We start from the raw sequence: 26288 nt of genomic DNA on the forward strand, positions 1-26288 counted from the left end.
TCTGCACGTCAGCATTTTTATTTGAGGGAAATTATAAAAACTTGTAAAGTTATTGAAGAACAAATGACATCGTGATTTGAATTTTAAAAAATCCGACTTTTTTTAAGCTTTTGATCTGTTGAGCAAAACCTAGCTAATCAATTTTCTTCAAATTTCGTGCAATGTTTCTTCACTCATGGTGATGGTGTTGATCCAAAGCGTCCAGTTCAAATGCGAGCTGTGCAAAGTTGTTAATCACCTGTGCTACCATGGGAAGGAACGGGTTAACCTTAAAACTTTTGATGTACAAGCGGTATGATTAAGGTTGCCAGAATTTTTCAGCACGTATCCGGACCGGAAAAACCAGACTATTTTTATCAAAAACCTGGCAAAATCTATGCATTTGATTTCAAAATGGTCAACCGAAATCCTGACAATATCCGGGTATTGTCAAAACCCTGAATTTACTCTTAAAAATCAAGAAAAAAAGTTGAAAATTTTTTTTTTCATCAAAATTTATCAACAGATTTAAAATCGTATTTTAGGCTTTCAAAAAACCTGTCATGATTATTTTTATTAAAATTGCTAAGAGAATTTCGTTTTAGACGCATAAATAAAAAAAAAATATATTTCAATTTGTTTTTTAAAGTGTGATTTAAGAATGAAAATCAGAATAAATCCGGGAAAAATCCGGGCAACTCTATTGAAATCCGGGCAACCGGGCCGGACCGGACTTTTTTCCAAATTTAATATTGTGAATTGAATAATCGACTAAGAATAAATAAAAAAAAATAAAAGAGCGGACTCACCAAATTCATAATAGTCTCAGTATAACCAGAAAAACACTGAACAATTTTGTCACCATTCCATATTGCGCAGGTTTAGGGGAAAAACTATCTAGATATCTTTGGCTATTCAACATAAATATTGTTTTTCAACCTGTGGATAAAATTAATAACCTGATTCTAACAAAAACCAATGATAAAATCCTCAAAAACAAAAATATGAATGTTATATACGAAATTAAATGTGGAAAATGTGAAAAGTCATACATAGGCGAAACACAAAACAAATGTATCAACACAACAAATGAGTACAGGACTAGCACAACAAAATATAGAAACTGGTCACCTATTTGATTTTGAAAAAAAAACAAAAATATTAGAAAGAGTAGCAGGCTATTATGCTAGAATTACTGCTAAGACTTTTTTCATTAAAATTAAAGGTGATGCTAATGTAGTAAACAGACAAAGAGACTCGTGTAACTTTAAAACAGCTTACGACCCTGTAATCTCGAAATTGAAACAGACACTGACAAACAAATGTAAACGCAACACAAAACAAACTGACCGAAAACAAATAAGAATAGACGGAGGCCAGTAAAATGTAAGATTTTAAAATTGTTAATTAAGTTAAAATTTATCGTTTAAAATATAATTTTAGTGTCCACTGAAGAGGAGCGAGTGCAATAGTAGCTCGAAACGTATGGACGACTGGTAAACAAGTTTTTAATCATTCGATAGCTTGCCGAAGAAAGTCAATTATTCAATTCACAATCTATCGCGGCGATAAACAATAATAAATCCGCAAATTTACTATTAAATATCCGGGCAAACCTGGATAAAAACGGGTAGTCTGGCCACCTTAGGTATGATTATCTGTGGACATTAAGTTTTCAGAAGCCATTTAAGTTGGAAAGTGTTTCATAATGCCCCAGTTGACAGTAACCTTCGATTCTCAGTTGAACATTCCATCAAAGAATTCTAATAACATTGAACCTAAACCACAGAGAACAGACGTACAAGCTAGCCCACGAAACTTGTGTAAAATTTCCAGCGGCATTAGTTTAATTATTAGTTCATATATACGATTACGCCTTTTCGAAAACTGTACACTTGAGAATTTGATTTGTAACTTTTGAACGGCGCAATAGGTGCCACTGTTTAAAGTCAATTTTCAACATATTTTTTGGATGTCTGCATTTGAAATTTTACACACTTTTTTGAAGATTTTTTGTTCGAGCTTGTACGTCTGTTCTCTGTGCCTAAACTGTGAGTGACTTAATTACTTGATCGAATCGACACATCCTATTCCATTGCCATTTATCTTCCCATTTTCCGTACGTCCAATCCTGGTCAGTAATAACTGACTGGAACCCATGGGAACGTACGGCGACTAAGATGGAATCAATTTTGCCGGAAAAAGGTCTAGCCAGTCAGCCGGTCAAGAATGGGACCAAAAATTAGAACCACTTACAAGGATCCCTCCCTAGCAAAACCCGTCACTTACCGGACAATCGAAATCCCTGGAGCTCACGGCTGCCGTAAAGTTGGGTCAGGGCGTATTTCACCTGCAGCAAATTGGTATTCCAGGGAGGCAGCATTGATTGGTGCGTCAGGAGAAACCGTTCGTAGTCCTGGGGCCGATCCTTGCCGAGACCGATGATGACGCCCCGGAGGGCTTCCGTTCGTTCCAGGGACTGTTGAGCCGTCTCCCGGAAGCTACATTTACGATTATCGCAGTGCCAATCGGAACGGAAGTCCAGCGGGTTGGCGGAAATAACCTAAGCAACACGGGGTGGACAGAGGAAGAGCAAATGCAATTCTTATGAAGCCTTTCGATACAAATGTTGTTAGATTGATGATGGGCTCTGTTGGCTTTTCTTTCGGAATGGAAGGAGAGTTATTCCACAAAATAAGAAACATGAAAAGCAACAAGGACGGAATGCTCCCGGGTACAATGTAACCGGGTTCATTAGTTCGAAATAAAGTTTTCCTGTAAGCTACTGAATGTGGCTTTCTGGAAAATATTTTTCCCCTGAATTCGGTATTAAAAATGTCCAATTGAAAATCTGTTCCTGCGAAAAAGTTGATGATTATTTGAGATGAAAAGGACTTTGACATCCATAAAAAGTTCGATAGAAATAAAAATTGGATTCTCAGTTATTTATATGAGTTTTATCTTCAAGGAAACCAATTTTTTGACACAGTTGACAGCTGAAATAAGATAAGCTTTTAAGTTATTTGACTAGATTACTCACCTTTCCTTTGCTGCAGTGCGGACAGATGATCGATCCGGCATAGGTTCCGTATTCGGTTGGATCCTGGCAGCGGTCGCAGCAGCACTCGAAGCACTTGGCCTGTTTTATCGAGTACCGGCGCTGGATTGTACTCATCAGCGGTTGGGTGTACGAGATCGAGATCACTTCGCCCTTCGGGATGTCAACTGGAATGATAACACGATTTCTATGTTTAAGGCCTTCGAAAGGAAACATTTGACATTTAATGAGGACTTTTTTTTATCCAAACAAGTTAAAAAAAACTTTGAATTTTCACATCTACACAGCATGATTGTACCAAAATTAACACAGAGAAAATGAAAATTAGTTGAGAAAATAAAAAAAGGCTGTTTTATCTGAATTTTTACGAAAATAAAAGGAAATTCCATAAAAATTAATCAAAGTTTATTGGAAAATCATGATTTGACAAACCTGTAAAGTTCAAAAATACCAGCTGTAAACAGCGATGTCATATAGACAGATTTTTCTGTATTATACAAATTTTTCAACGCCAATACAGATAATACACAGATAGGTACAGATTTTTATTCAGATTTTCAAAGCTTGATACAGATTTTTTTTCAAAATTCAAAATCATTTGTTGATAAACCAGTTACTATGAGCTAATGCTGTTGACGCAAACCCTGTTTTCACTTGCCCTTGTGATCCTGAGGTTTTTTTTAAATAATTTCTTCAGGCCTTCAACATCTGAAAGTCTGCAAGCTTTTGTGTCGATCCATGTCTCTTCATTTTTACAAGGTTAGTACGATATGAGCTTTAAGGCTATGATCATTTAGTATCCGGGCACTTTATTTCGGTGATAGCTACGTTAATAGAGCTTTGATATCCAAATTTTTAGTAGCATTGTGTTGGTTATGAAAAGGACTACCTTGCCTATTTTTGATAGATTTTTAAGTTAACGTGTGTTTGAGATATTTCAGATGCATAAAGACATGGTAAAAATAAATTTGCACAAATTTGCTCCTTTTACGCATTTTGCGCCTCGAAAATCCTTCATTGTTGACTTGAAAGCTCATGAACTGTTGATTTTTTCTAATTTTTTTTCGGGCCAAATGGTTAAGAAGTATAAGGAGTCACTCTAGGATCCACACGAAGTTCAAACCAACCATCGGAGTGCAACCCTTGATCTGAAATATGGTAAAAAGTCTATGGTTATTGGAGATAACTGAATGCAGACTCCTTAAATAATGCAAAAAATCCATTACCGGCATGCAAAAAGTGTTGCCTGACTAGTAGACACCAAGTAAATAACTAATAATGATCAGTTCCAAAGATCGCAATCTGTGCATCCGGTTTTTACGCAATATGCCAGATGTGTTCTGATAGCCAAAAAAAACTTATGTTAAAACCGGATTTGACAGATCCAATTCTTCGAGATGCCTACTCATGGAAAGGTTCCAACTAGATTCCAATTGCTTTTTCCAAGTGAGTTTGTGTAAAATATCATGATTTTGCAAAGGTTTTGCTTCTGTAGTAAAGAAAAATAAAACAATACATGACTGAAAAAAGTGTGCAAAGATAAAAAAGAGATTTAATGAAAAAGTTAGAGTATTTCTTGAAGTCATTGAAAAATATTATTTTTTTATATTTTTACATTAAATGTCATATTAACACCTTCATTTCTTCCATAGAAAGTTTTTCGATCAAATGAATAGTTTTTAAAATACACACGTTTGTAACTGCCCGGATACTAAATGATCATAGCCTTAATAGTAGCTGTTTATTTTTCTGCCCCATTGAGACCAGCTACACCTGGAGCTGGAGAGAAAGTAAAGTTTAAGAGATAAAGTTTTTTTCATCGGAATCCTGTCAGTCCTTACTAGAAGATTCCATCAATATGTACTGTTCTGGATGTATTTCAATTCTGATTCAATTCTAATAAAATGTATAGTACCTTATAGCTTTAGAACTTGGAACATGAAACTGCCGATATCTAAATTTTGTGGGCAGTACCCACGTGCTCTCCAAAGAATTGAAGAGCCGCAAATTCGACATCGTAGCGCTGCAGGAGGTATGCTGGAAGGGCTCCACGGTACGAACGTACCCAGATGGTCGTGCCATCTACCAGAGCTGCGGCAACACACACGAGCTTGGAACAGCTTTTATAGTGATGGGAAAGATGCAAAAGCGCGTGATCGGGTGGTGGCCGATCAACTCACGAATGTGCCGGTTGAGAATCAAGGGCCGGTTCTTCAACATCAGCATCATCAACGTGCACAGCCCTCACCTCGGAAGTACCTGTGACGACAAAGACGAATTTTACGCGCAGCTGGAGCGTGAATACGACCGTTGCCCAAAACATGATATCAAGATCGTCATCGGGGATTTCAATGCTCAGGTCGGCCAGGAGGAGGAATTCAAACCGACAATTGGAAGGTTCAGTGCGCACCAGCTGACCAACGAAAACGGCCTCAGACTTATTGATTTCGCCGCCTCCAAACGAATGGCCGTACGTAGTATCTTTTTTCAGCAACGCCTTCCACACAAGTACACCTGGAGATCACCGTACCAAACGCAATCACAGATCGACCACGTTTTGATTGACAGCCGGCACTTCTCGGACATCATCGACGTCAGATCCTGTCGGGGCGCCAACATCGAGTCGGACCATTATCTGGTGATGGTGAAGATGCTCCCAAAACTCTCCGTAGTGAACAACACGCGAAACCGGCGCCCGCCTCGGTTAAATATCGCGCGACTGAAGCAACCTGAGGTCGCGGCAGACTACGCGCAATCGGTCGAAGCAGCGCTGCCGGCAGAGGGCGAGCTTGACGAAGCCCCTCTCGAGGACTGTTGGGATACCATCAAAACAGCCATCAACAGTGCTGCGGAGAACGTCATCGGTTATGTGGAGCGATCTCGACGGAACGACTGGTTCGACGAGGAGTGTAGGAGGATGATGGACGAAGAGAATGCCGCGCGGGCGGCAGTAGTGCAGAGAGGCACCCGTCGAAATGTGGAAAATCACCGACAGCGGAAGAGGCAGCGAGTCCGACTTTTCCGAAGAAAAAGCGCCGCCTGGAGGAGGAGGAGCTCGAGGAGCTGGAGCAGCTGCATCGTTCGCAAGAAACACAAAAGTTCTATCAGAAACTCAACGCATCCCGCAAAGGCTTCGTGCCGCAAGCCGAAATGTGCCGGGATAAGGACGGGAGTATCCTGACGGACAATCGTGAGGTGATCAGGAGGTGGAAGCAGCACTTCGATGAACACCTGAACGGCGCACATGCAGGAGATCAAGACGGTGGGGGAAGGTACATCGCCGGCGTAGCCAACGACGAAGAGGAGCCACTCACAACGACGAGTGAAGTTAAGGAAGCCATTCGCCAGCTGAATACAAACAAGTCGGCTGGGAAGGATGGCATCGCAGCTGAACTCATCAAAATGGGCCCGGACAGGTTGGCCGATTGCCTACACCGGTTGATAATCCGGATCTGGGACATAGAACAGCTACCGGAGGAGTGGAAGGAGGCGGTTATATGCCCCATCTACAAGAAGGGCGACAAATTCGACTGTGAGAACTACCGAGCGATCACTGTTCTCAATGTCGCCTACTAAGTGTTGTCCCGAATCCTACTTCGCCGCCTAACGCCACAAGCAAACAGATTCGTGGGAAGTTATCACGCTGGCTTCATGGAGGGACGGTCTACGACGGACCAGATATTCACATTACAGCAAATCCTCCAAAAATGCCGTGAACACCAAGTCCCTACGCACCATCTATTCATCGACTCCAAAGCCGCATACGACACGATCGACCATAACGAGCTAAGGAAAATCATGGACGAGAACGGCTTTTCCGGGAAGCTGATCAGACTGATCAAGGCGACGATGGATGGACCGCAATGCTGTGTGCGGATCTCGGGTGAATTGTCGTGTTCATTCGAATCGCGCAGGGGGCTTCGACAAGGTGATGGTCTATCCTGCATGATGTTCAACGTGGCGCTAGAAGGTGTCATTCGACGAGTGGTGGGCGAAATGCGGGGCACGATTTTCAACAGATCCAGTAAACTTATCTGCTTTGCCGATGACATTGATATAGTCGGCAGATCATCTGTGGCGGTGGAGGAGATCTACCGCAAACTGAAACGCGAAGCAGGAAGGATTGGGTTGATGATTAATACGTCCAAGACGAAGTATATGCTGGCCTGCGGATCCGAGACCGACCGAACCCGCTTGTCCAGTAATAACAAGGTCACGATCGACGGCGACGAGCTGGAGATAGTCGAAGACTTTGTCTATCTCGGCTCACTGGTGACCGCAGACAATGACACCAGCCGTGATACCCGGAGGCGAATTATCAGCGGAAGTCGTGCCTTCTATGGACTCCACCCTGTATATGACGCTCATTAGACCGGTTGTTCTCTACGGGCACGAGACATGGATATTGCTCGAGGAGGACCTGCGTACACTCGGAGTATTCGAGCGACGAGTGTTAAGAACCATCTTTGGCGGCGTACAGGAGAACGGAGTGTGGAGGCGAAGGGTGAACCACGAGTTCGCGCGACTCTACGGCGAACCCAGTATCCAGAAGGTGGTGAAGGCTGGCCGGGTACGCTGGGCTGGACATGTTGCGAGAATGCCGGACGACTGTCCTGCAAAACAGGTGTTCGCTACGAATACGGTAGGAATAAGACGAGCGAGGTGGTTAGACCAAGTGGAGCGTGATCTGGCGAACGTGGGGTGCCCGAGGAATTAGAGAACGATTGCCATGGACCGAGTGAATTTTAGGAATTGTTCATCAAGTTATGTCGTGAGACGGAATACTATGTAAATAAATAAATTTAGTCTTTGTTCTCCTTTGCCTCATATATTTTAGAAGCCTAGTAATTAGAGCTTTATTGCTTTAGAAGCACAAAGTAAGGTTTTAGATTATTGTTACTTTTCAAGAAGTGACTACATATACGATAATTTTTCCGTTTGAATTATCCAATTTCTGTTAATATTTTCTATCAGATTAATCATTTGTATTAATGTACTTCATTTAAATGTTCCATTTGCGCTTCGATACCTATTTTATGCTTTTGTTGTATTTCTGACTATCGATTTCCAGATGTCGACTCTCGATTCTCATCTATTGACTCTAGGCTCTTGGCTTTTGACGTTTAACTCTCGACTCTCAACTCTTCATTCTTGTTCTAGAATGTTCGACTCTCGACTCTCACTTATCGACTTTTGAGTCTCGAATCTCGAATTTTGATCCTTGAATCACGAATCTGAAAACTCGAATTTTAAATTTCGAATCTCGTGAGTCGAAGTTCAATTGTTGACTCTCGACTCTCGAATTTTGTTTCATGACTATCAACTCATGATTCTGGATTCTCGAATCTCAAATCTCGACTCCCGACTCCCGACTCTTGACACTCAATTCTCGAAACTCCATTTTCGAGTTTCAACTTTCAACTTTCGAATCTCAACCTTAACTCTCGCATCTCTTACCTCGAATTTCTGATCTTGAACCTTGATTGTCAATTCGAAAGTCGAGAATGTAGCGTCAAGAATCAAGAGCCAAGATTTGAAAAATAAAAGTTAAAAGGCTTGGATTTCTTGAATCGAGAGTTGCGAAAGAAGTTGAGAGTAGAGAGTTAAAGTAGAGAGTAGAAAGTTAAAGGTCAAGAGGGCCAAGAGTCAAAAGTTGAAGACCAAGTGTTGAAATTGGATATTCGAATGTTGGAATCTTGCATCTCACACCTAGAGATTAACTCACAACTCTGGATTTTAAACTTTCGACTCTTAACTTCCTTGACCCTTGCCTTTAACTGTAGGTTTTCCAAATATCGACTCTTGATTCTCGACTTTCGATCTTCAAATTTCAACACTAACCTGTCCAACCGAACCTGTTATTCGACCAATGACGTTCGTTTTTCGACCATCCATTTTCGACTTTCTGATCTCAACTCTCCCTGCTCTTGACAATCGTCTCTCATAATCTAACTTTTGCTCCTAACTTTCAAGCTTCTTCTCTCGCCTTTCATTTTCGACTTTCAATTTTCCAAATTATATTTTGTTGACGTTTGATTTTTTGATCCTTCATCCTCAAACCTTGATTTTTAGATTTCAACTCTCGATTCAAATATCTTGACTATTGATTCTCATCTAAGATTTCAACTTTCCGTTCCAATTCTGAGAGAGAATATTTTAAGTTTTAAAGGAAATATTTTTAGGAAAATGTCGTGAAAGTCTTATGCATGAAACTGATTCAACAGCTCCGATGCACTGAAAACAAAAACACAATTCAGGAAAGCGAATGGAGAGGGATCGACTAAATATTGTTGGCTAAAATATTCATTCCCTTTCATGTTTTCCATTCATGACAAAATCCCATTTACCTGTTGCCACCATCAGCAGTCGGAAGGAGTCGTCAAAAAAGTGTTTGGTATTCGGACGGCAGCAGTGGGACAACATCGACCCCAGCTCGTACAAAGCTCTTATATTCATCCGCCCATCCGGGTGTCGCACCTCGAAACAGTTGGTATCCAGAATGCCGGCTAGTTCCAGCAACTCCTGCTCGCTGATCTCTTGATGAAGGCCCAGAACCTGTCGCAAAAATGGCACCAAATTAGACTTGACGACCCCGTACAAGGGTGACTTCAGACGTGTTTCGATGTGGGATTCCAGCGTTCGGATGAAGGCATACTTTTGAGGTTGGCGCCGTTTCAGAAGCAACGCCCTGAGCGGCACAATTGCACAGTATGCGGACTCTTTCCGGGTCGGATCCGCTGGATTGTAGCTAATGCTGGGCCGATAGCCCCGGGATGATAGCAGTTGGCATTCCTCGGCGTGCCAGCCGGAGACCGATGATTGACAACTTTCATCACCGCACAACGTCCAACCGCATTTGGTGCATTTATGGAAATCCTAGAATGTGTGGGAGGAGAGAAAAAATGCATTCGTCAAACTAAGGTTTGGAATAGATGAAGTTCCGCTCAAATGGCTCACGTTGTTTTTTGAAGCTTCCAGCAGAGGCGGCAGAGTTCGTTGGCAGCTGAGACACAACGGGACACTGGCCATTTTTGGTCCCAGCAGCAGTGGCGGATCGCGGAATATCAGCTCCCCTTGGCGAATTGTCCGAGTTGCAACCAGGTGACGCCCTAAGGTGCTGTTTTTCTCGATCTGCAACAGTCGAAAGTGGGTAGAATTTAAATAAACTTGTTTTGAAATAATTTCTAAGTTGACAATTTTGACAATTTTAACAATTTTGACAATTTTGACAATTCTGACAATTTTTTAAATTTAACAAATTTTGACAATTTTCACTTTTTTTTTAAGTATTGAATTTTAAGAATACCCATAACTTTAAGAATTTTTAGAGTGTTAACTTACTTACTTAATGATCCCGCGCCGATCCTCCGGTGCATAGGGCCGTGGTAAAAGACCTCCACTGTTGACGATCCGGAGCCAGCGTCTTCACCTGGTCCCAGTCAAGATTCTCGTCGACAGTTCGGATTTCAGCGGCTAGGCTTCGCCGCCACGAATTTCTGGGTCTGCCTCTTCTTCGATGACCTTCTGGATTCCAATCTAGCGCCTTTCTGCAAATCTCGTTTTCATCTTTTCGCAGCGTGTGCCCAATCCATCTCCACTTACGTTCCCGAATCTCGATTTCTAGCGCCCTTTGATGACACCGGCGATGTAATTCCTCATTAGAGATCCAGTTGCCAGGCCACCAAGCGCGGATGATATTCCGCAGGCAGCGGTTTACAAATACTTGCAGTTTTCGCGTCGTCACCGCATATGTGCACCAAGTTTCGCACCCGTACAGCAATACGGATTTGACGTTTGAGTTGAAGATTCGGATTTTAGTTCGTAGAGAGATCTGGCGTGACCGCCAGATGTTTCGGAGACTCGCAAACGCAAATCGGGCCTTTCTGATCCGGGTTTCGATGTCTTTCCTGGTACCACCATCAGGCGTTATCTGGCTACCAAGATACTGGAAGCACTCCACTTTCTCAACTTGTTGCCCAGCTACCATGAAACTGGAGGGATTTTCTGTGTTGATCTCCATCGACTTGGTCTTTCCAACATTGACTTTGAGACCTGCTGCCTTGGAACTTTCGGTGAGGTCCTCGAGTTTGCTCTGCATATCCGGTTGCGTTTGGGCGAGCAAAAAATATCGTCAGCCAAGTCAAAGTCGTTCAGATGCTCCATTGTTGAAGGATTCCACGGCAATCCTCGGTTCGGTGCACAGTCAATCGATCCAATCAGAATCTCATCCATTACGATTAGAAAAAGTAGCGGTGATAGAATACATCCTTGTCTCACTCCAGCAGTTACCGGGATTGGTTCGGACAAGACACCGTCGTGCAAGACCTTGCACGAAAATGCCTCATACTGTGCTTCGATGAGATGGACTAGTTTCTCTGGGACCCCTCGTCGCCTTAGAGCCGCCCAGATGTTTTCATGGTTAAGTCGGTCGAATGCTTTTTCGAAATCAACGAACACCAGCAGAAGAGAGTCCTGGAATTCGTTGATTTGTTCCAGTATGATTCGTAGCGTTGTGATGTGGTCCACACATGATCGTCCGGATCGGAATCCAGCTTGTTGCCGTCGGAGTGTAGCATCTATTTTCTCCTGGATCCTGTTCAGAATCACTTTGCAGAGTACTTTGAGGGTTGTACAGATCAACGTTATGCCTCGCCAGTTACCGCACTCTGTCAGGTCTCCTTTCTTCGGGACCTTTACAAGGATACCCTGCATCCAGTCGGCCGGGAATGTTGCAGTATCCCAGATGTCAGCGAAAAGACGGTGCAACATTTGTGCTGATAGGGCAGGGTCGGCTTTCAGCATTTCAGCAGGGATGCAATCGATCCCAGGTGCTTTGTTGGATTTCATGTTTTTGATTGCCGCTTCTATTTCAGCCAGCGAGGGCGCTTCCGAGTTGACGCCATTAATGCGACTTACTGTTGGCGCTTCGAGCTGCGGGTTTTGTTGGCCATCGCTATTCGTGACTTGGAAGAGTTGTTCGAAGTGCTCAGTCCATCGTTTGAGCTGATCTGTTCGATCGGTCAATAACTGACCTGCTCGGTCTTTCAGCGGCATTCTTGCATTAGTCCTTGCACCACTGAGGCGGCGAGAAATGTCATAAAGTAATCGGATATCTCCATTGGCGGCGGCTCTTTCTCCCTCTTCGGCTAGGGAGTTTGTCCAGTTTAGAGTGTTAAGAATGATTAGAATTTTGAATACTTTAAAAATATTTAAAATTAAAAAAAGTTTTTTAAATTCTCAAAATTTCTATAATTTTAAGAATTTTACATTTTATAAGAATTTAAGATTATTTTCAATTTTCAAAAACAAATTAAAAATTTTAAAATTTTTCAAATTTTTAAGAGTTTGAAATTTGCAGAATTTTTTAAATTTTAATAAGTTAAGAATATTTAGTAATTCAAGAATTTAAAAAAAAAATAAAGAAATCATGGAATTTTAAGAATGTATAGAATTTTTTTAATTTAAAGATATTTAAAAATTAATTTAATTTTTCAAATTTAAATAATTGCAAGCATTTTTGAAATTTATAGATTTTTAAGAATTTCAAGAATTTTTAGAGTCTTAAGATTTTTTAAAAATTTCAAAAATTTAATGTTCTAAGAAATTTTTTTTAGAATATTATTATTTTTTAAGAATTTTTAAAATTAAAAATAAGAAATTTAAGAATTTTAAGAATTTATAGAATATTTAGAATTTAAAGATGTTTATGTGTTTTTATTTTAAATTTTATTAATTTTCGAAATTCTTAAATTTCGAAAATTCGAAATGTTTTTTTTTATTTTAGTTATTTTCAATTCCTTCATTTTTTTTTAAGTTTTAGAATGTTTAAAATAACTAATTTTTAAATTTTTGAAAGTTCAAAATTTTGCAAATTTATTCATTTCTTTAGATTTCAAGAACTATAAGAATTTTTAAAAATTTAAGAATTTATTGAATTTTAAACATTTCAAGGATTTTTAAAATATTTTATTGAGCGATCTTAAATAATTTCATAGAATTTTGAGAATTTTTAAAATAATTAGATTTTTTTTTTGTTTTTATAATTTTAAGAATTTTAATTTTTTTGATAATTTAACGAATTTTTAAAAGTTTCAGAATTTTCAGAATTTTTAAAACTTTAAGAATTTTAAGAATTATAAGAATATTTAGAATTTTGAAATTTTAAGAATTTAAATTATTTTTATAGTTTTAAGAATTTTTGGAATTTTTGGAATTTTTTGAATTTTTAGAATTTTTAGAATTTTTAGAATTTTTAGAATTGTTAAAGTTTTTAAATTTTTAGAATTTTTAAAACTTTCAGAATTTCGAGACTTTTAAGTGTTTTTGTAATTATAAGTATTTTTTGAATTTTTGGAATTTTAGGAATTTTAAGAATTTTAAGAATTTTAAGAATTTTAAGTATTTTAAGAATTTTAAGAATTTTAAGAATTTTAAGAATTTTAAGAATTTTAAGAATTTTAAGAATTTTAAGAATTTTAAGAATTTTAAGAATTTTAAAAATTTTAAGAATTTTAAGAATTTTAAGAATTTTAAGAATTTTAAGAATTTTAAGAATTTTAAGAATTTTAAGAATTTATAGGATAAAATATTGAAATTGAAAGAATTTTATTATTCCAAAAATGTTTAGAGATTTCCAAATTTTCAAAATTTGAATAATTTTTACGGTTTATGAATTTATAGAAGATTTCAATTTTCAAAATGATTTGAACTTTGAGAATTAAAATAAAAAAAATCTTTGAAGTTTTTAAATTTTTTAAAAGTTTTTAAATTAAAGGATTTTTAGGAATTTTCAGAGTTTTTAGAATTTTAAGGATTTTTTTTTTCATTCTAATAATGAAAAGAATTTTAAAATATCTTGAAAATTTAAGAAGTTTTGGAATTTTTAAGAATTTTTAAGATTTTGTTACAAATTATTTTTAAAATTATCAAATTTTTACAATTTTTGAAATTTTTAAAAATTAACGAATTTTCAAATTTATTTAAATTTCAAAATTTTAAGGATTTTTAATATAATTTTTATTTTGAGGTTTTAAGAGAATTTTTAAGATTTTCTAAAAATTTAAGTGTTTTAAAATTTCAAAAAAAAAAATTAATTTTAAGGATTTTGAGAATTTGGATATTATTCAAAATTTTTAGAATATTACGGTTTTCGCAGTAATAAAATTTTTAGAACTCTGAAAATTTTTAAGATTTGAATTTTTATTAAACTTAAAGAATTTTCAATACACAAAGAATTTTTAAAATTGAAAAAAAAAATTGAAAATTAGTAGAATATTGAAAACTATTGAAATTTTAAAAATTCTAAGAATTTTTTCAATTTTTTTTTTTATTTTATTAATTTTATTAATACATTAGAATGTTTTTGAAACTTTATAAATTTTTGAATTTTTGGAATTTGAAAAATTTTTTGAATTTCAAGATTTTTTGGAATTTTTCAAATCTTTGGAGTGTTTTAAAATTTTAGAACTTCGAGAATATTTAGAATTTTTGAATCCTTAGATATACAGTTGCGTTCAAAAAGAATGAAATCGCATGAAGCTGCGCATCAACTTCCAACTTCGACAAGCTGCCATTTCTCTCTCGGTTGATATTTTTTCATGAAAATTTCACACAATCTAGATCAACTATCCAACTAACACTCCACAAAATTTAAAGTCTTTGCAACGACGAGAAACAAAGATACAGCTTTTCCCGTAAAACAGGGTAATTTGGAATTGATTCACTAAATTTGCTGTATCTTTGACAATTTTCACTGAAAAATCTTGAAATTCGGTCCAAAGACGTAAAAATGTTTGATCTAATACCAGGCTAAGTTTTGTCAAAATCAATGAACGTGATCAAAAATGAAGCTGGATTGAAAATGAGGTTCATTATCGCCCAGCAAACGATTTCATTCATTTTTAGACCGATGTTTGTATGGAAAACATCGTAATCCATGTATTCTTGGTTTTTTTTTTCACAAAAACAAAATTTATCACAAAGAATGTTGTTAATTGTTTAAAACTTCATTCGTACTTTATTTTGAAAGAGAAAATGTTTCAACAGAGTTCAAAATAAGAAATGACCTGCTAAATATACCGATAAACATATTTGATCCACAATTAATGCGAATATTCTATTCGCTTTTTTGTTTCAATACCAGCTCTGTTGGAACAATTGCTATTTCTAAACAAAGCAAGAATGAATTTCCTATCAATTAACAACATTCTTTGTAATAAATTTTGGTTTTGTGAAAGAAAAAACCAAGAATACATATGTAGATTATGATGTTTTCCATACGAACATCCGTCCAAAAAAGAATGAAATCGTCTGCTGAGCGATAATGAACCTCATTTTCAATTCGGCACCATTTTTGATCACGTTCATCGATTTTGACAAAAATTGGTTTGGTAAACATTTTATCATTTTACATCTTTGGACCGAATTTCAAGATTTTTCAATGAAAATTGTCAAAGATACAGAAAATATAGTGAATCAATTCCAAATTTCTCTTTTTTACGGGAAAAGCTGTATCATTGTTTCCCGTCATTGCAAAGTTTTCAAATTTTGTGGAGTATTAGTTGGATAGTTCAACTAGATTGTGTGAAATTTTCATGAAAAAATATAAACCGAGAGAGAAATAGCAGCTTGTCGAAGTTGGAAGCATGCGATTTCATTATTTTTTGAACACAACTGTACATATAAGAATTTTAAGAATTTTTAGAATTTTTCGAATTTTTAGAATTTTTTAATTGTTTTGAATTTCAAGAATTTAGAAAAATTTTAAATTTTAAATTTTAGCAAATCAAGAATTTGAAAAATTTAGAATCTTAAAAATTTTAAGAGTTTAAAATTTTTTTTTAAATTTTTAGAATTTTTTTGTAATTTTAAAGATTTTTAAATTTTCAGAATTTTTAGAATTTTTGAAATTTTAAGATTTTTTAGAAGATTCAAAATTTAATTTTTTTTATAATTTTTAGGATTTCTAAGAAATTATAGAGACAAAATTTTTATTTTCTTCGAATTTTTGTAATTTGAGAACTTTTAAAATTTAAAAAATCTGTACCAGTGAGAGCCCCTGGTATACATTTTGATTTGGATGCCAGAGATTATAATACACCTTTTTTGGGGCCAGGAGTTTTGATATGTTGTACCAGAGTGAAATGATAAATTTATCAATTGTAAATCACGGTTGAAAGAACACTTAAGGTTAACCTCATCCTTCTCCGGGGATCCATTAGAACCGAAAAGACTCGTACAAAAACTGTTACAAAACAAAAGTGTCGACGCAAATATTTTTCTGAGGACTAAAAAGCGCACCAGCAAATGTTACTACCCTTGTTACAATGTTTTTGGGCACCTGCCTTTTGTCTTGATAGGACCCCTATTCTTGTGGAAATTTTGTCTTTGCTTTGCTAGCACTCATATGTGAATAAATGATAGATGGATTCAGTAATTTTGAAATCATTTTCAGTTTTTGCAACAAAAAAAAAAAACTTTAGAAGAGTATTGAAATTTAAAAAAAATTTATTTGATTTTTTTAAATGATTTTAAAAAAATGTCTAAAAATTGATGATAATGATGATGTAATGTAATGTATGATGTAATGATAAAATTGAACCCTTCTTAAATGGCGACGACGTTTGATGGAGATCTCTTTCTGGTTCTAGCTACGCATTCGGCCATAAACCTTGAGGGTTGTACTCCATTTACCCGAAAATCATTGCCCAGAATGAAAAATACCCAGAATTCCAATCGCCAGAAAGAACCATTCCCCAGAATTTTTTTCCCCAGACGAACCATTCCCCAGAAAAATTTTCGCCAGAATGTACCATTTCCCAGAAATTTTTTCACCAGAATGAACCATGTACCAGAAATTTTTTCGCCAAAAGGACCATTTCCCAGAAAATTGAAAACATTTATCCTTACTAGAAATTATTTAAAAAAAAAAGGAATTGTTACAAAAAAAATGGGGATTCATAACTCTATTCTTTTGCGGCAAGGCCGCAACCAACGAGGATGAAGGGGCTGAGGTGGCACAAAGCCGCCGAAGCTCCCAAATCCGAGGAGGCCGCCGACCCGCCGTCGGAAGCGGCGGCCCTAAGACATTGGTCTAGGTCTGCCGGGGCTTCCTAGATCTGCGTGAAAGCTAGGGGTGATCCCTTAGCCCCGCCACGCGACAGCGTGAAGGACAAAACGTCTTCCAAGTTCGAACGCGCAGCGTGAGGAGTCGGATACCAAAACGGTTTTTTAAAGGACCGTGGTAAGCAAAATACCCAAACCATAAACAAAGCACAATATTGGTTCTAAATTAAATTTAGTTGGAAAATTTCAAAGTCGTAGTTTCATTTAAAAAATCATTTTGAAAAAATTAATTTCGAATCATATGGGATATTCAAGAATTCATTAAAAAAAAAACAAATAAAAATACTAGGGGAAAAAATCTGGGATTTGTGCCATTCTGGTAAATGTTCCATTCTGGGGAAAAAAATTCTGGGAAATGGTCCATTCTGGGAAAAAAAATTCTGGTAAATGGTGCATTCTGGGGAATTTTTTTCTGGGAAATGGTTCATTCTGGGGTTTGATTTCGGGTATTTGTCATTCTGGGAAAAATACATTCTGGGCAATGGTTTTCGGGTAAATGGGATACAATCAACCTTGAGAGGGGTTCCGGTAACCAGTTAACCCCGGTCTGCTCCGATGCCTCGATAAAGGGAAGCGCCGGACATTTACGGCTGTTACTCGAATGGCGGCAACATAACAATATCATGGTTCCATTCAGCATTCAGCTTTTTGTCCGAAAAGAGCCTGGGACCCAAAAGTTTTCTTTCAAGCTCGTGGCCAAAAAAAAAGGAGCCAACGACGACGATTCGAAAAAGGTACCTTTTTATATGGTCTGGCAGGAACCTTTCTCGACCGTGAATAATATAAGCCACGTTATCCTTCTCGCTCCGTTTTGTGTTAGACTTTTGCAGGGCAATTGTTCACCGAGGTCCCATCTTAATTAAAATTGAAAATTGAATGCTCGTGCGGTGGATTGGTTAGGACATGATGGCGTCTTTATTAATTAATGATTTTCTCGGTTTACAGCTACTAAACGATAAACATTGTTGGTTAGTTAATGTTCAAAAAAATATTCTAAAAATTCGCAAAATTTTAAGAACTCTAAGCATTCTTAAAGTTTCTACAATTCTGAAAATTCGAAAAAAATCTAAAAATTCCTAAATCTCCAAAAGTTCTAAGCATTCCAAAAATTCTAGAATTTCTAAAATTTCTAAAAATCGTAAAATTTCTATAAACTCTAAACATTCAAAACATTGTACACATTCTAAAAATTTTGAAAATTCTTCAAATTTCAAAAATTCGAAGAACATAAAATATTCTGTCTCTTTATAATTTTTTGAAATCCTTAAAATTTAAAAATTTAAAATTTGAATTTTCTAAAAAAATCTAAAGATTCTAATAAATTCACAAAATTCTGAAAATTTAAAAACACTATAAATTCAAATTTGAAATTTTAATATTTTAAAAAACATATATTTCCTGAAATTCTAAAATTTTAAAATTTTTAAAAATTCTAGAAATTCAAATAAAAAATTTCAAAAAATTCAAGAAATTCTTAAAATTCGAATATTAGCTCTTAGATTTTTACAAACTCTAAAGATTCTAAAAATTCGAAAAATTCTTGAAATTCAAGAAACTCTCTAAATTTTATAAATTTAAAAAAATATTTTTATTATTATTATTTTTATTAAAAACATTTTAACATTGATATGGAAAAATTATAAAAATTCAATAACATTCTTTTTTTTTTTTTTTTTGTAGCGGCCCACCACACTCCCCCACACCAAAAGGCTCAATTGAGCCCCCTGGTAATGGACGCTACTGTTCTCAGCATGTCTGGCAGCAATGAATAATAAAAGTTAACGCGAGCAAATTTTAATCATGCTGAGAACACAAAATTGTTTAATGTCGTGCGAGGAAATGTATTATTTAACTAAATTGACAACAATATGAATCTCAATGGAAAATAATTTCCTTTGAAGAGATTCATTATACTATATTTACTATTACACTAATTATATTTACTAATTTTATCAAGTTATGTTCAATAATTTAATAAGATAAAAATACAAACTACAATTTTTTAAAGAATAATAATATTAGAAATTAACGCTACAAATATGCAAAAGGTAAGCAAAACAAAGACTGGTTGATGATCGACTGTTTTAATGGTTCAATTTTTCTTTCAAAAGCTGTATCACTTTGGTTTTGAACATGGAACGATTGGTTATGTTTTTAATATCCGTTGGTAAGGTGTTGTATTTAGTAGGTCCAATAAACGAAATTCTTTTTTGCCCTAATGATGTTGTGGATCGGCTTCGTTGCAAGAAATCTGACTGGCGAGTGTTATGAGTTCGCAACCCCGTAGTAAAATGGAGGTTTTGAATATTTTCAGTTGAGTGTAGATTATCATAGATATATATAACAGTTTGCAAATCACAGAGTTCAGATATTGGAAGAACGTAATGCGTTCTTAAAGAGTATAGCTGAAAGGTAGGGAATAACAAAGGGAGTTTTAAGATGTTTTTCAAGCATCTATTCTGGAGCGTTTGAAGTTTCTGTAAGTGAGACAAAGAAGCTCTTCCCCATATCATAACAAGGTAGTTCAAATGAGAGTGAATAAACGCAAAATAAAATTCAAAGAGAACATGTTGGGGAACAAAATTTCTCAGTTTCCAAAGAACACCGCAAAGAGGAGTAATTTTTTTTCCAGGTGTTCAATTTGACGATTCCATGAAAGAGTTTCATCTAAGTAAATTCCTAAGTATTTGAAACAACTAACTCTCTCAATCGTATTACCATTCATAGCTGGGTCATTAGTACGAGGCAGTTTTTTATGTGAAGAACGAAACAACATGTATTTGGTTTTTGTATAATTAAGTGAAAGTAGGTTTGAATTGAAATATTTTGAAAGCAGTTTTAGGTCGTCTTCAATGTGCTGAATTATAATATCAGGTGAAGTTTCTGAATAAAAAAATGCTGTATCATCGGCAAATAAACGTGCTGTGCCTTTAAGTTGAAGGTTACATAAATCATTTACATATAAGAGGAACAGTAATGGCCCGATATTACTCCCTTGTGGTACACCGATATCAATATTTCTTAATTCGCTTCTTGTATTTTCAATAGCCACAAACTGCTTGCGATCTTCTAGGTAGCTACGAAGGATATTATTTGCTGTTCCTCTTATCCCGTATTTATGCAATTTGGACAATAATATGTCATGATTTAGAGTGTCGAAAGCTTTTTTGAGATCCAAAAACAATGCCCCAACAACATTTTTTGACTCTATTTTACATATGATAGATTCCACTAATTCTGAGATGGCAATTTGAGTGCTCGAGCCTGATCTAAATCCATATTGCAGTTTATAGAGTATATTGTTCTGATTTAGAAAGTCTACAATCCTATTAACAAGAAGCTTCTCGAACACTTTACTAAAAACGCTTAAGGTCGAGATAGGACGATAGTTATTGACGTCAAGCGAATCGCCAGCCTTAAAAACAGGGATAACTTTCGCAATTTTTAGACAGTTCGGGAAAACTCCTGACTCTAATATTTGGTTAAAATATTGTGTGAGTATGTACGAGAATGTTTCATGGTTGTTTTTTAGGACATTAACAGGGAAGCCATCTGGTCCATGACCCTTTTTATTTTTAAGTGAAAAAATAACTAATCGAACCTCGTTTACATTAGCGGGTCGTAAGAAGATTGTATTTTCTACCTGTGCGATATGAGACAAATGATCATTTTCAGTGTCTATTGGAATCTCTTTAGCCAGGTTCTTACCAATTGTGGAAAAATGTTTGTTAAATTTCTCACAAATCTGTGTACTATTGGTTATAACACCTCTTTCATCTGAAAGGTTGATTGAGGAAGTCGTTTTAGATTTACCTAAGAGCGTATTTATGTTTTTCCAGAGCTTAGAATGCGGAGAATTATTTAATAAGCGCTCGTAATAGAGCCTTTTACATTCTTGTTTTTTTGCACTCACTTTTTTATTTAAATGAATTAACATCTCTTTCAAATTGTTATCATTAGGATGCTTTTTTGATCGTTTTAAATAATTATCTTTTATTTTGATGAGTGTCCAGAGGTCAAATGTCATCCACGGACAGCAATTTCCTTTAAGTTTTACCCTTTTATTAAGTGTTCGAGAAGAAATTTTCACAAAGCGATTGTAAGTTGATGTGATTTCTTGTAGGCCTTCATCAACACTTTCTGGTAGTTGAATACTGTTTAAATAATTCACAAATAAGCTGTTTAGTTTAGCGTAGTCAACTATCTCTTTTCTTAGAATTGTTACATTTTTATCACCTAATAAATTGAAGGACGTGAGTATTTGTAGATGGTCACTAACATCAGAAAAGATTGTATCATTTTTCAATCGATCTAAGTCAATTTGCTTCGATATTACGTGATCTAGAATATTCCGAGTTGTTGGCCTAGTAGGAAATGTGTTTGTACAAGCGTATCCAAAAGATTCTAAGATAGATCTATATTTTGCTACGGTATTCAAATTAACCAGATTCACAGGAACGTTTAAATCACCTACAATAAAGCAGGAGTGATTATCAGCAACAGACGTTAGAAGAGATTCAATTTGATCACAAAACTTGTTAAACGAAAATGCAGGGGGTCTATATACGCCATGAACACAAATTACTTGACCACTTGTACAGATTTCGACACTTATTCGGTGAAAGCCATCAAAAGTTATATTTTCAGTAGTTTTAAAATTCAAATTTGTTTTTATATACATAGCTAGGCCTCCATATGGTTGATCACGGCAAGAGAAAATAGATGTATATCCCGGAATGTTGTAAATACAACAGTTATCTTTACCAAGCCAAGTTTCACAAATAACAATAACATCGATACAAACATTAAAATGATCAATAGTTTGTAATATGCAATCAAATTTATCTAAATTATTCATACTACGTACATTCCATTGCAAAATTCTAAAGGATCTTGAATCATTATTAAAACTACTTAAATTCAAATCTTTTACATTTTCGTGGTATCTATTAATTAAACTATCCATTGAATAAAATATATAAAAGTTTCAAACAGTTGTAGATTTAAGATCTTATTTTGATCGTGGATCAGCATTGTTCCTTTTTCGTTTGGGTGAAGGACTTTCATTTGGAATCGTAGATGTGTTATTTCCTTGCTGAGTGACATGCATGCTCATATAACGATTCATTTCGAGTTTAGTTTTAATTATATCAGGTTTTGAATTTTCTGTTTGTTTGACCAGAATGGCACCATTTCTTCCGGGCCAGATGTATTTGGCTCCAATTAAATCTTGATATTCGCGCAATTCAGTTAGAATTTCCATAGATAAGGGCGTCAATTCATCCCTTATTGTGACGTTAAGCGCTTTACCATCAACTACTAATAAAGGATCTATTGAAGAAGAGGCAAGTTTCCCAAAAAATTTTTTTTTACTAAAAATTTCTTCTTTTATGACTGTATCTTTTAATAAAACTTTGATCGGTGGACACTTTTCATTGGGTTTGTTCGAGGATATTAACCTAACAGCGTTTAAAATGGACTTAGTTTTAAGCTCGTAGCCAAAAGTGCCACATGTTTTGCGTACAAGTTCTTGTGTATTTTCTCCATTTTTGTATGGCATTCCGAAGATCATGAGGTTTTTTAGAAACAGCTTCCCGGTTAAATCGGTCGAGGTTTACTTCTAATTTAAGGACCTGATTAGAAAGATTAAAATTAATAAATCAAAAAAAAAATTATAAACTCTTAATAATGTAAAAATTCTTAAAATTCCGAATATTCTAATAGTTTTTCAGATTCTACAAATTTTCATTTTTTTTGAATTCTCAAAATTATAATAAAATTCAAAATTTTGAAAATTTTTTGAAAAAATTGAAAGATCTCAGCATTAAAAAATTTCCGTAAACTCTTCATAATTTTTAAATTCTTTAAATTTAACAAAAACTTTAATTCAAAGAATTTCATAGTTCTAAAAATTTTGAAAATTCGAAAACCTCTTAGAATTAATAAAATTCAAAAATTCTTAAAATTCTAAAAAAAAATCTTAAAATACTTTAAAACTTTTATGAAGGATTATTCACCGTAATTTATATTTGTAGATTTAATTGATCGGCCTAGCGGTGAAAAGTAGGGACATCTAAAGATTATTAATTTTTTATATAGGTGGATAGAAGGTTAGATGAAATGAAAGAGGTTGAAAATGAGCGGGTAGTATTTATTTAGAAGCATACCATCACCAGGGGCAGGGATGCTTTCCTCCGTGGTGTTTTTACGGAGCCGGAGAATTTCAATACCGCAGTATTATTGCTAATAACTCTCCGGAGAGATTGTTAGTTTTTCACCAATCTCTATCTGCTATCGAAGTACTCGAGTGTCATAAACACTAACTTAAACTCGCACCGCCACCGGATCCTCACTTTGGAGCATAAATGTATGCACCGTAGAGCTCCGTAGAGTGGCAAATTTCCTCACCGGTGAGAAACACTTGCGTTTTTTTGTTACTTGGCTTTGCCGAACGTAAGGAAAGCAGGAAGTTGAAAGCAATGTGCCATAAGACAGTATCCATTCCTTAGCCATTCTTACGGGGCGTTCGTAAATTAATCGTTTTGAGTGATGCATCTGTTGATCGATTTATTTTGGTAGATATCAAAAAACCATCCAAAGCATTTGATTTACATTCAAAAAATCCCTTCGACCAAAAACATCATTTTATTTCTACGAGTAGATAGCAATTTACGAACGCCCGGTACAATAAGCTTAAAAAATTTAGTAATCTGATGAAAACGAAATCTATTTAAAAAAAAATCCATCGTTGCAACTGGAGACAATTGTCATCAAAGTGGAAAAATGCAATGTAAATATATTAAATTAACAATATTACATCAAAATTGTCAAAATTTTCAAAATTTCCAAAATTGTCAAAATTGTCAAAATTGTCAAAATTGTCAAAATTGTCAAAATTGTCGAAATTGTCAAAATCGTCAAAATTGTCAAAATTGTCAAAATTGTCAAAATTGTCAAAATTGTCAAAATTGTCAAAATTGTCAAAATTGTCAAAATTGTCAAAATTGTCAAAATTGTCAAAATTGTCAAAATTGTCAAAATTGTCAAAATTGTCAAAATTGTCAAAATTGTCAAAATTGTCAAAATTGTCAAAATTGTCAAAATTGTCAAAATTGTGAAAATTGTCAAAATTTCCAAAATTGTCAAAATTGTCAAAATTGTCAAAATTGTCAAAATTGTCAAAATTGTCAAAATTGTCAAAATTGTCAAAATTGTCAAAATTGTCAAAATTGTCAAAATTGTCAAAATTGTCAAAATTGTCAAAATTGTCAAAATTGTCAAAATTGTCAAAATTGTCAAAATTGTCAAAATTGTCAAAATTGTCAAAATTGTCAAAATTGTCTAAATTGTCAAAATTGTCAAAATTGTCAAAATTGTCAAAATTGTCAAAATTGTCCAAATTGTCAAAATTGTCAAAATTGTCAAAATTGTCAAAATTGTCAAAATTGACGAAATTGTCAAAATTGTCAAAATTGTCAAAATTGTCAAAACTGACAAAATTGTCAAAATTGTCAAAATTGTCAAAATTGTCAAAATTGTCAAAATTGTCAAAATTGTCAAAATTGTCAAAATTGTCAAAATTGTCAAAATTGTCAAAATTGTCAAAATTGTCAAAATTGTCAAAATTGTCAAAATTGTCAAAATTGTCAAAATTCAAATAAAAAATTACAACAAAAAACACGTTATAATCTTCAGCACTCAAAATTGTTTCAAGTCCAAAAATTTATTTATTTATTTTTATTTATTAACATTTTATTAGCATATCATAAATTTAAAGTGTGACTTGGATTTGCTGAACAACAATTTCAAATCCAAATTGGCTTCTATTTCACGATTGATTCCAAGAACAAATCTGTATGTTTTGCATGAAAAAATTGGTAACAGAATTTAACATACTTTTTTTTTTTTAATTTGCTTTAAATGAGTTAAAATCGAAACTGAACACAATTCTGAGACATAATATTAAACGAAAGCATAAGAAAACTTTTGATTTGGTTGATTCAAAACTAGGCGCATCAGATCTGTTGTTTTACAGTAAATTAGCATAATGAACGTTGTTATCATTTAATCACACAGAAAATGCGATTCTACTCCCCATGTCACTACCCTTAACCTTTTCAATAGGTTACATCAATATGCATAGGACGCCAGGACCTTTATGATGCCAAAGTGCATTGAAATGATCAATCGTTTCGTCAAATCAGTCTGATGAATAAACTATCGCTCTTCACCTGGTTCGGGATGCGATTGCAATTGAATGTCAATTATTAACACCAACCACTAGGTATTTGCCATACTCATTCGTTCAGCAGAATTTTGAATCAAGGTGACAAATTGCCGAAATGGTAAACATATGAGTTACCGAATGATTACTGGATGGTATTATGAGGGTAGCACTTTAATCTTGATTTTAAATCAATTACATCTTATTAAAGCAGAATGAGCTAATCGAATAAGTTAAAATGTGATTCAAATTCAACAGAATTTGATACATAAGATTGCTGAAACAGCTTTCCATTCTGCTAAATCGTAAGCTAGCTTTTGTTCCCAAAACTCTTCGTTTGTGGTATCACATATTGTGTGATTGTAAATAATGGACCCTTTCTGCACAAATGAATCGAATGCTTTACCCTTACAAATAAGATGTGTATGCGTTTGATGATCCCAATCGTCCGCCATTGTTGAAATGGAAAAGCCTTTGTGGATGGCAGCCTTTTTTCCGAATAGAAATCTTAGCACAGACCTTGAACTTGCTGCAGCAGCAATGCTCCATAGAGTGGCTCCAGAGAGCTACACTGTCCGTGCGAGGAGAAAAAGCGATTCGAGGAATTGGCCTGCAACAACAAAACCGTAACCAAAACCAAAAAAAAGAAACCGAAGGTCTAGAAATGGGTAAATTGGGTAATCGATACATAGCGGACCTTTATTGAATAATCTAGCCTAGCTTGGCCCGGGGCTAAAAGGGTTATCAAACAAAGCGAAAGCTCCAAGATGGGGCAGCAAAAGGTCACGGAACATAAATTCCAAACGCAACATCAAATATGATGATGGCAGTTGGAAGTTTGTTCAGTTATTCATTAGATAGGAATCGGGTACGGAATTTGAAAGCATCGAATGTGTTTCGGGT

The 26288-nt window shown here is 35.2% G+C and overlaps 1 protein-coding gene across 1 annotated transcript in view; it reads right to left on the reverse strand.

The window, feature by feature from the left end:
* Positions 1-26288, reverse strand: part of LOC129739215 (SET domain-containing protein SmydA-8-like) — a 114230-nt gene that overhangs the window by 75561 nt on the left and 12381 nt on the right. The window contains exons 2-5 of the mRNA XM_055730637.1: positions 9995-10168; positions 9385-9913; positions 3020-3204; positions 2269-2542 (exon numbers count right to left, since the gene is read on the reverse strand). Of these exons, the coding sequence (XP_055586612.1) occupies positions 2269-2542; positions 3020-3204; positions 9385-9913; positions 9995-10168 (1162 nt within the window). The remainder of the gene's footprint in view (positions 1-2268; positions 2543-3019; positions 3205-9384; positions 9914-9994; positions 10169-26288) is intronic.

Source organism: Uranotaenia lowii, chromosome 1 (assembly GCF_029784155.1).
Source record: "Uranotaenia lowii strain MFRU-FL chromosome 1, ASM2978415v1, whole genome shotgun sequence".
In the NCBI taxonomy this organism is placed as follows: domain Eukaryota; kingdom Metazoa; phylum Arthropoda; class Insecta; order Diptera; family Culicidae; genus Uranotaenia; species Uranotaenia lowii.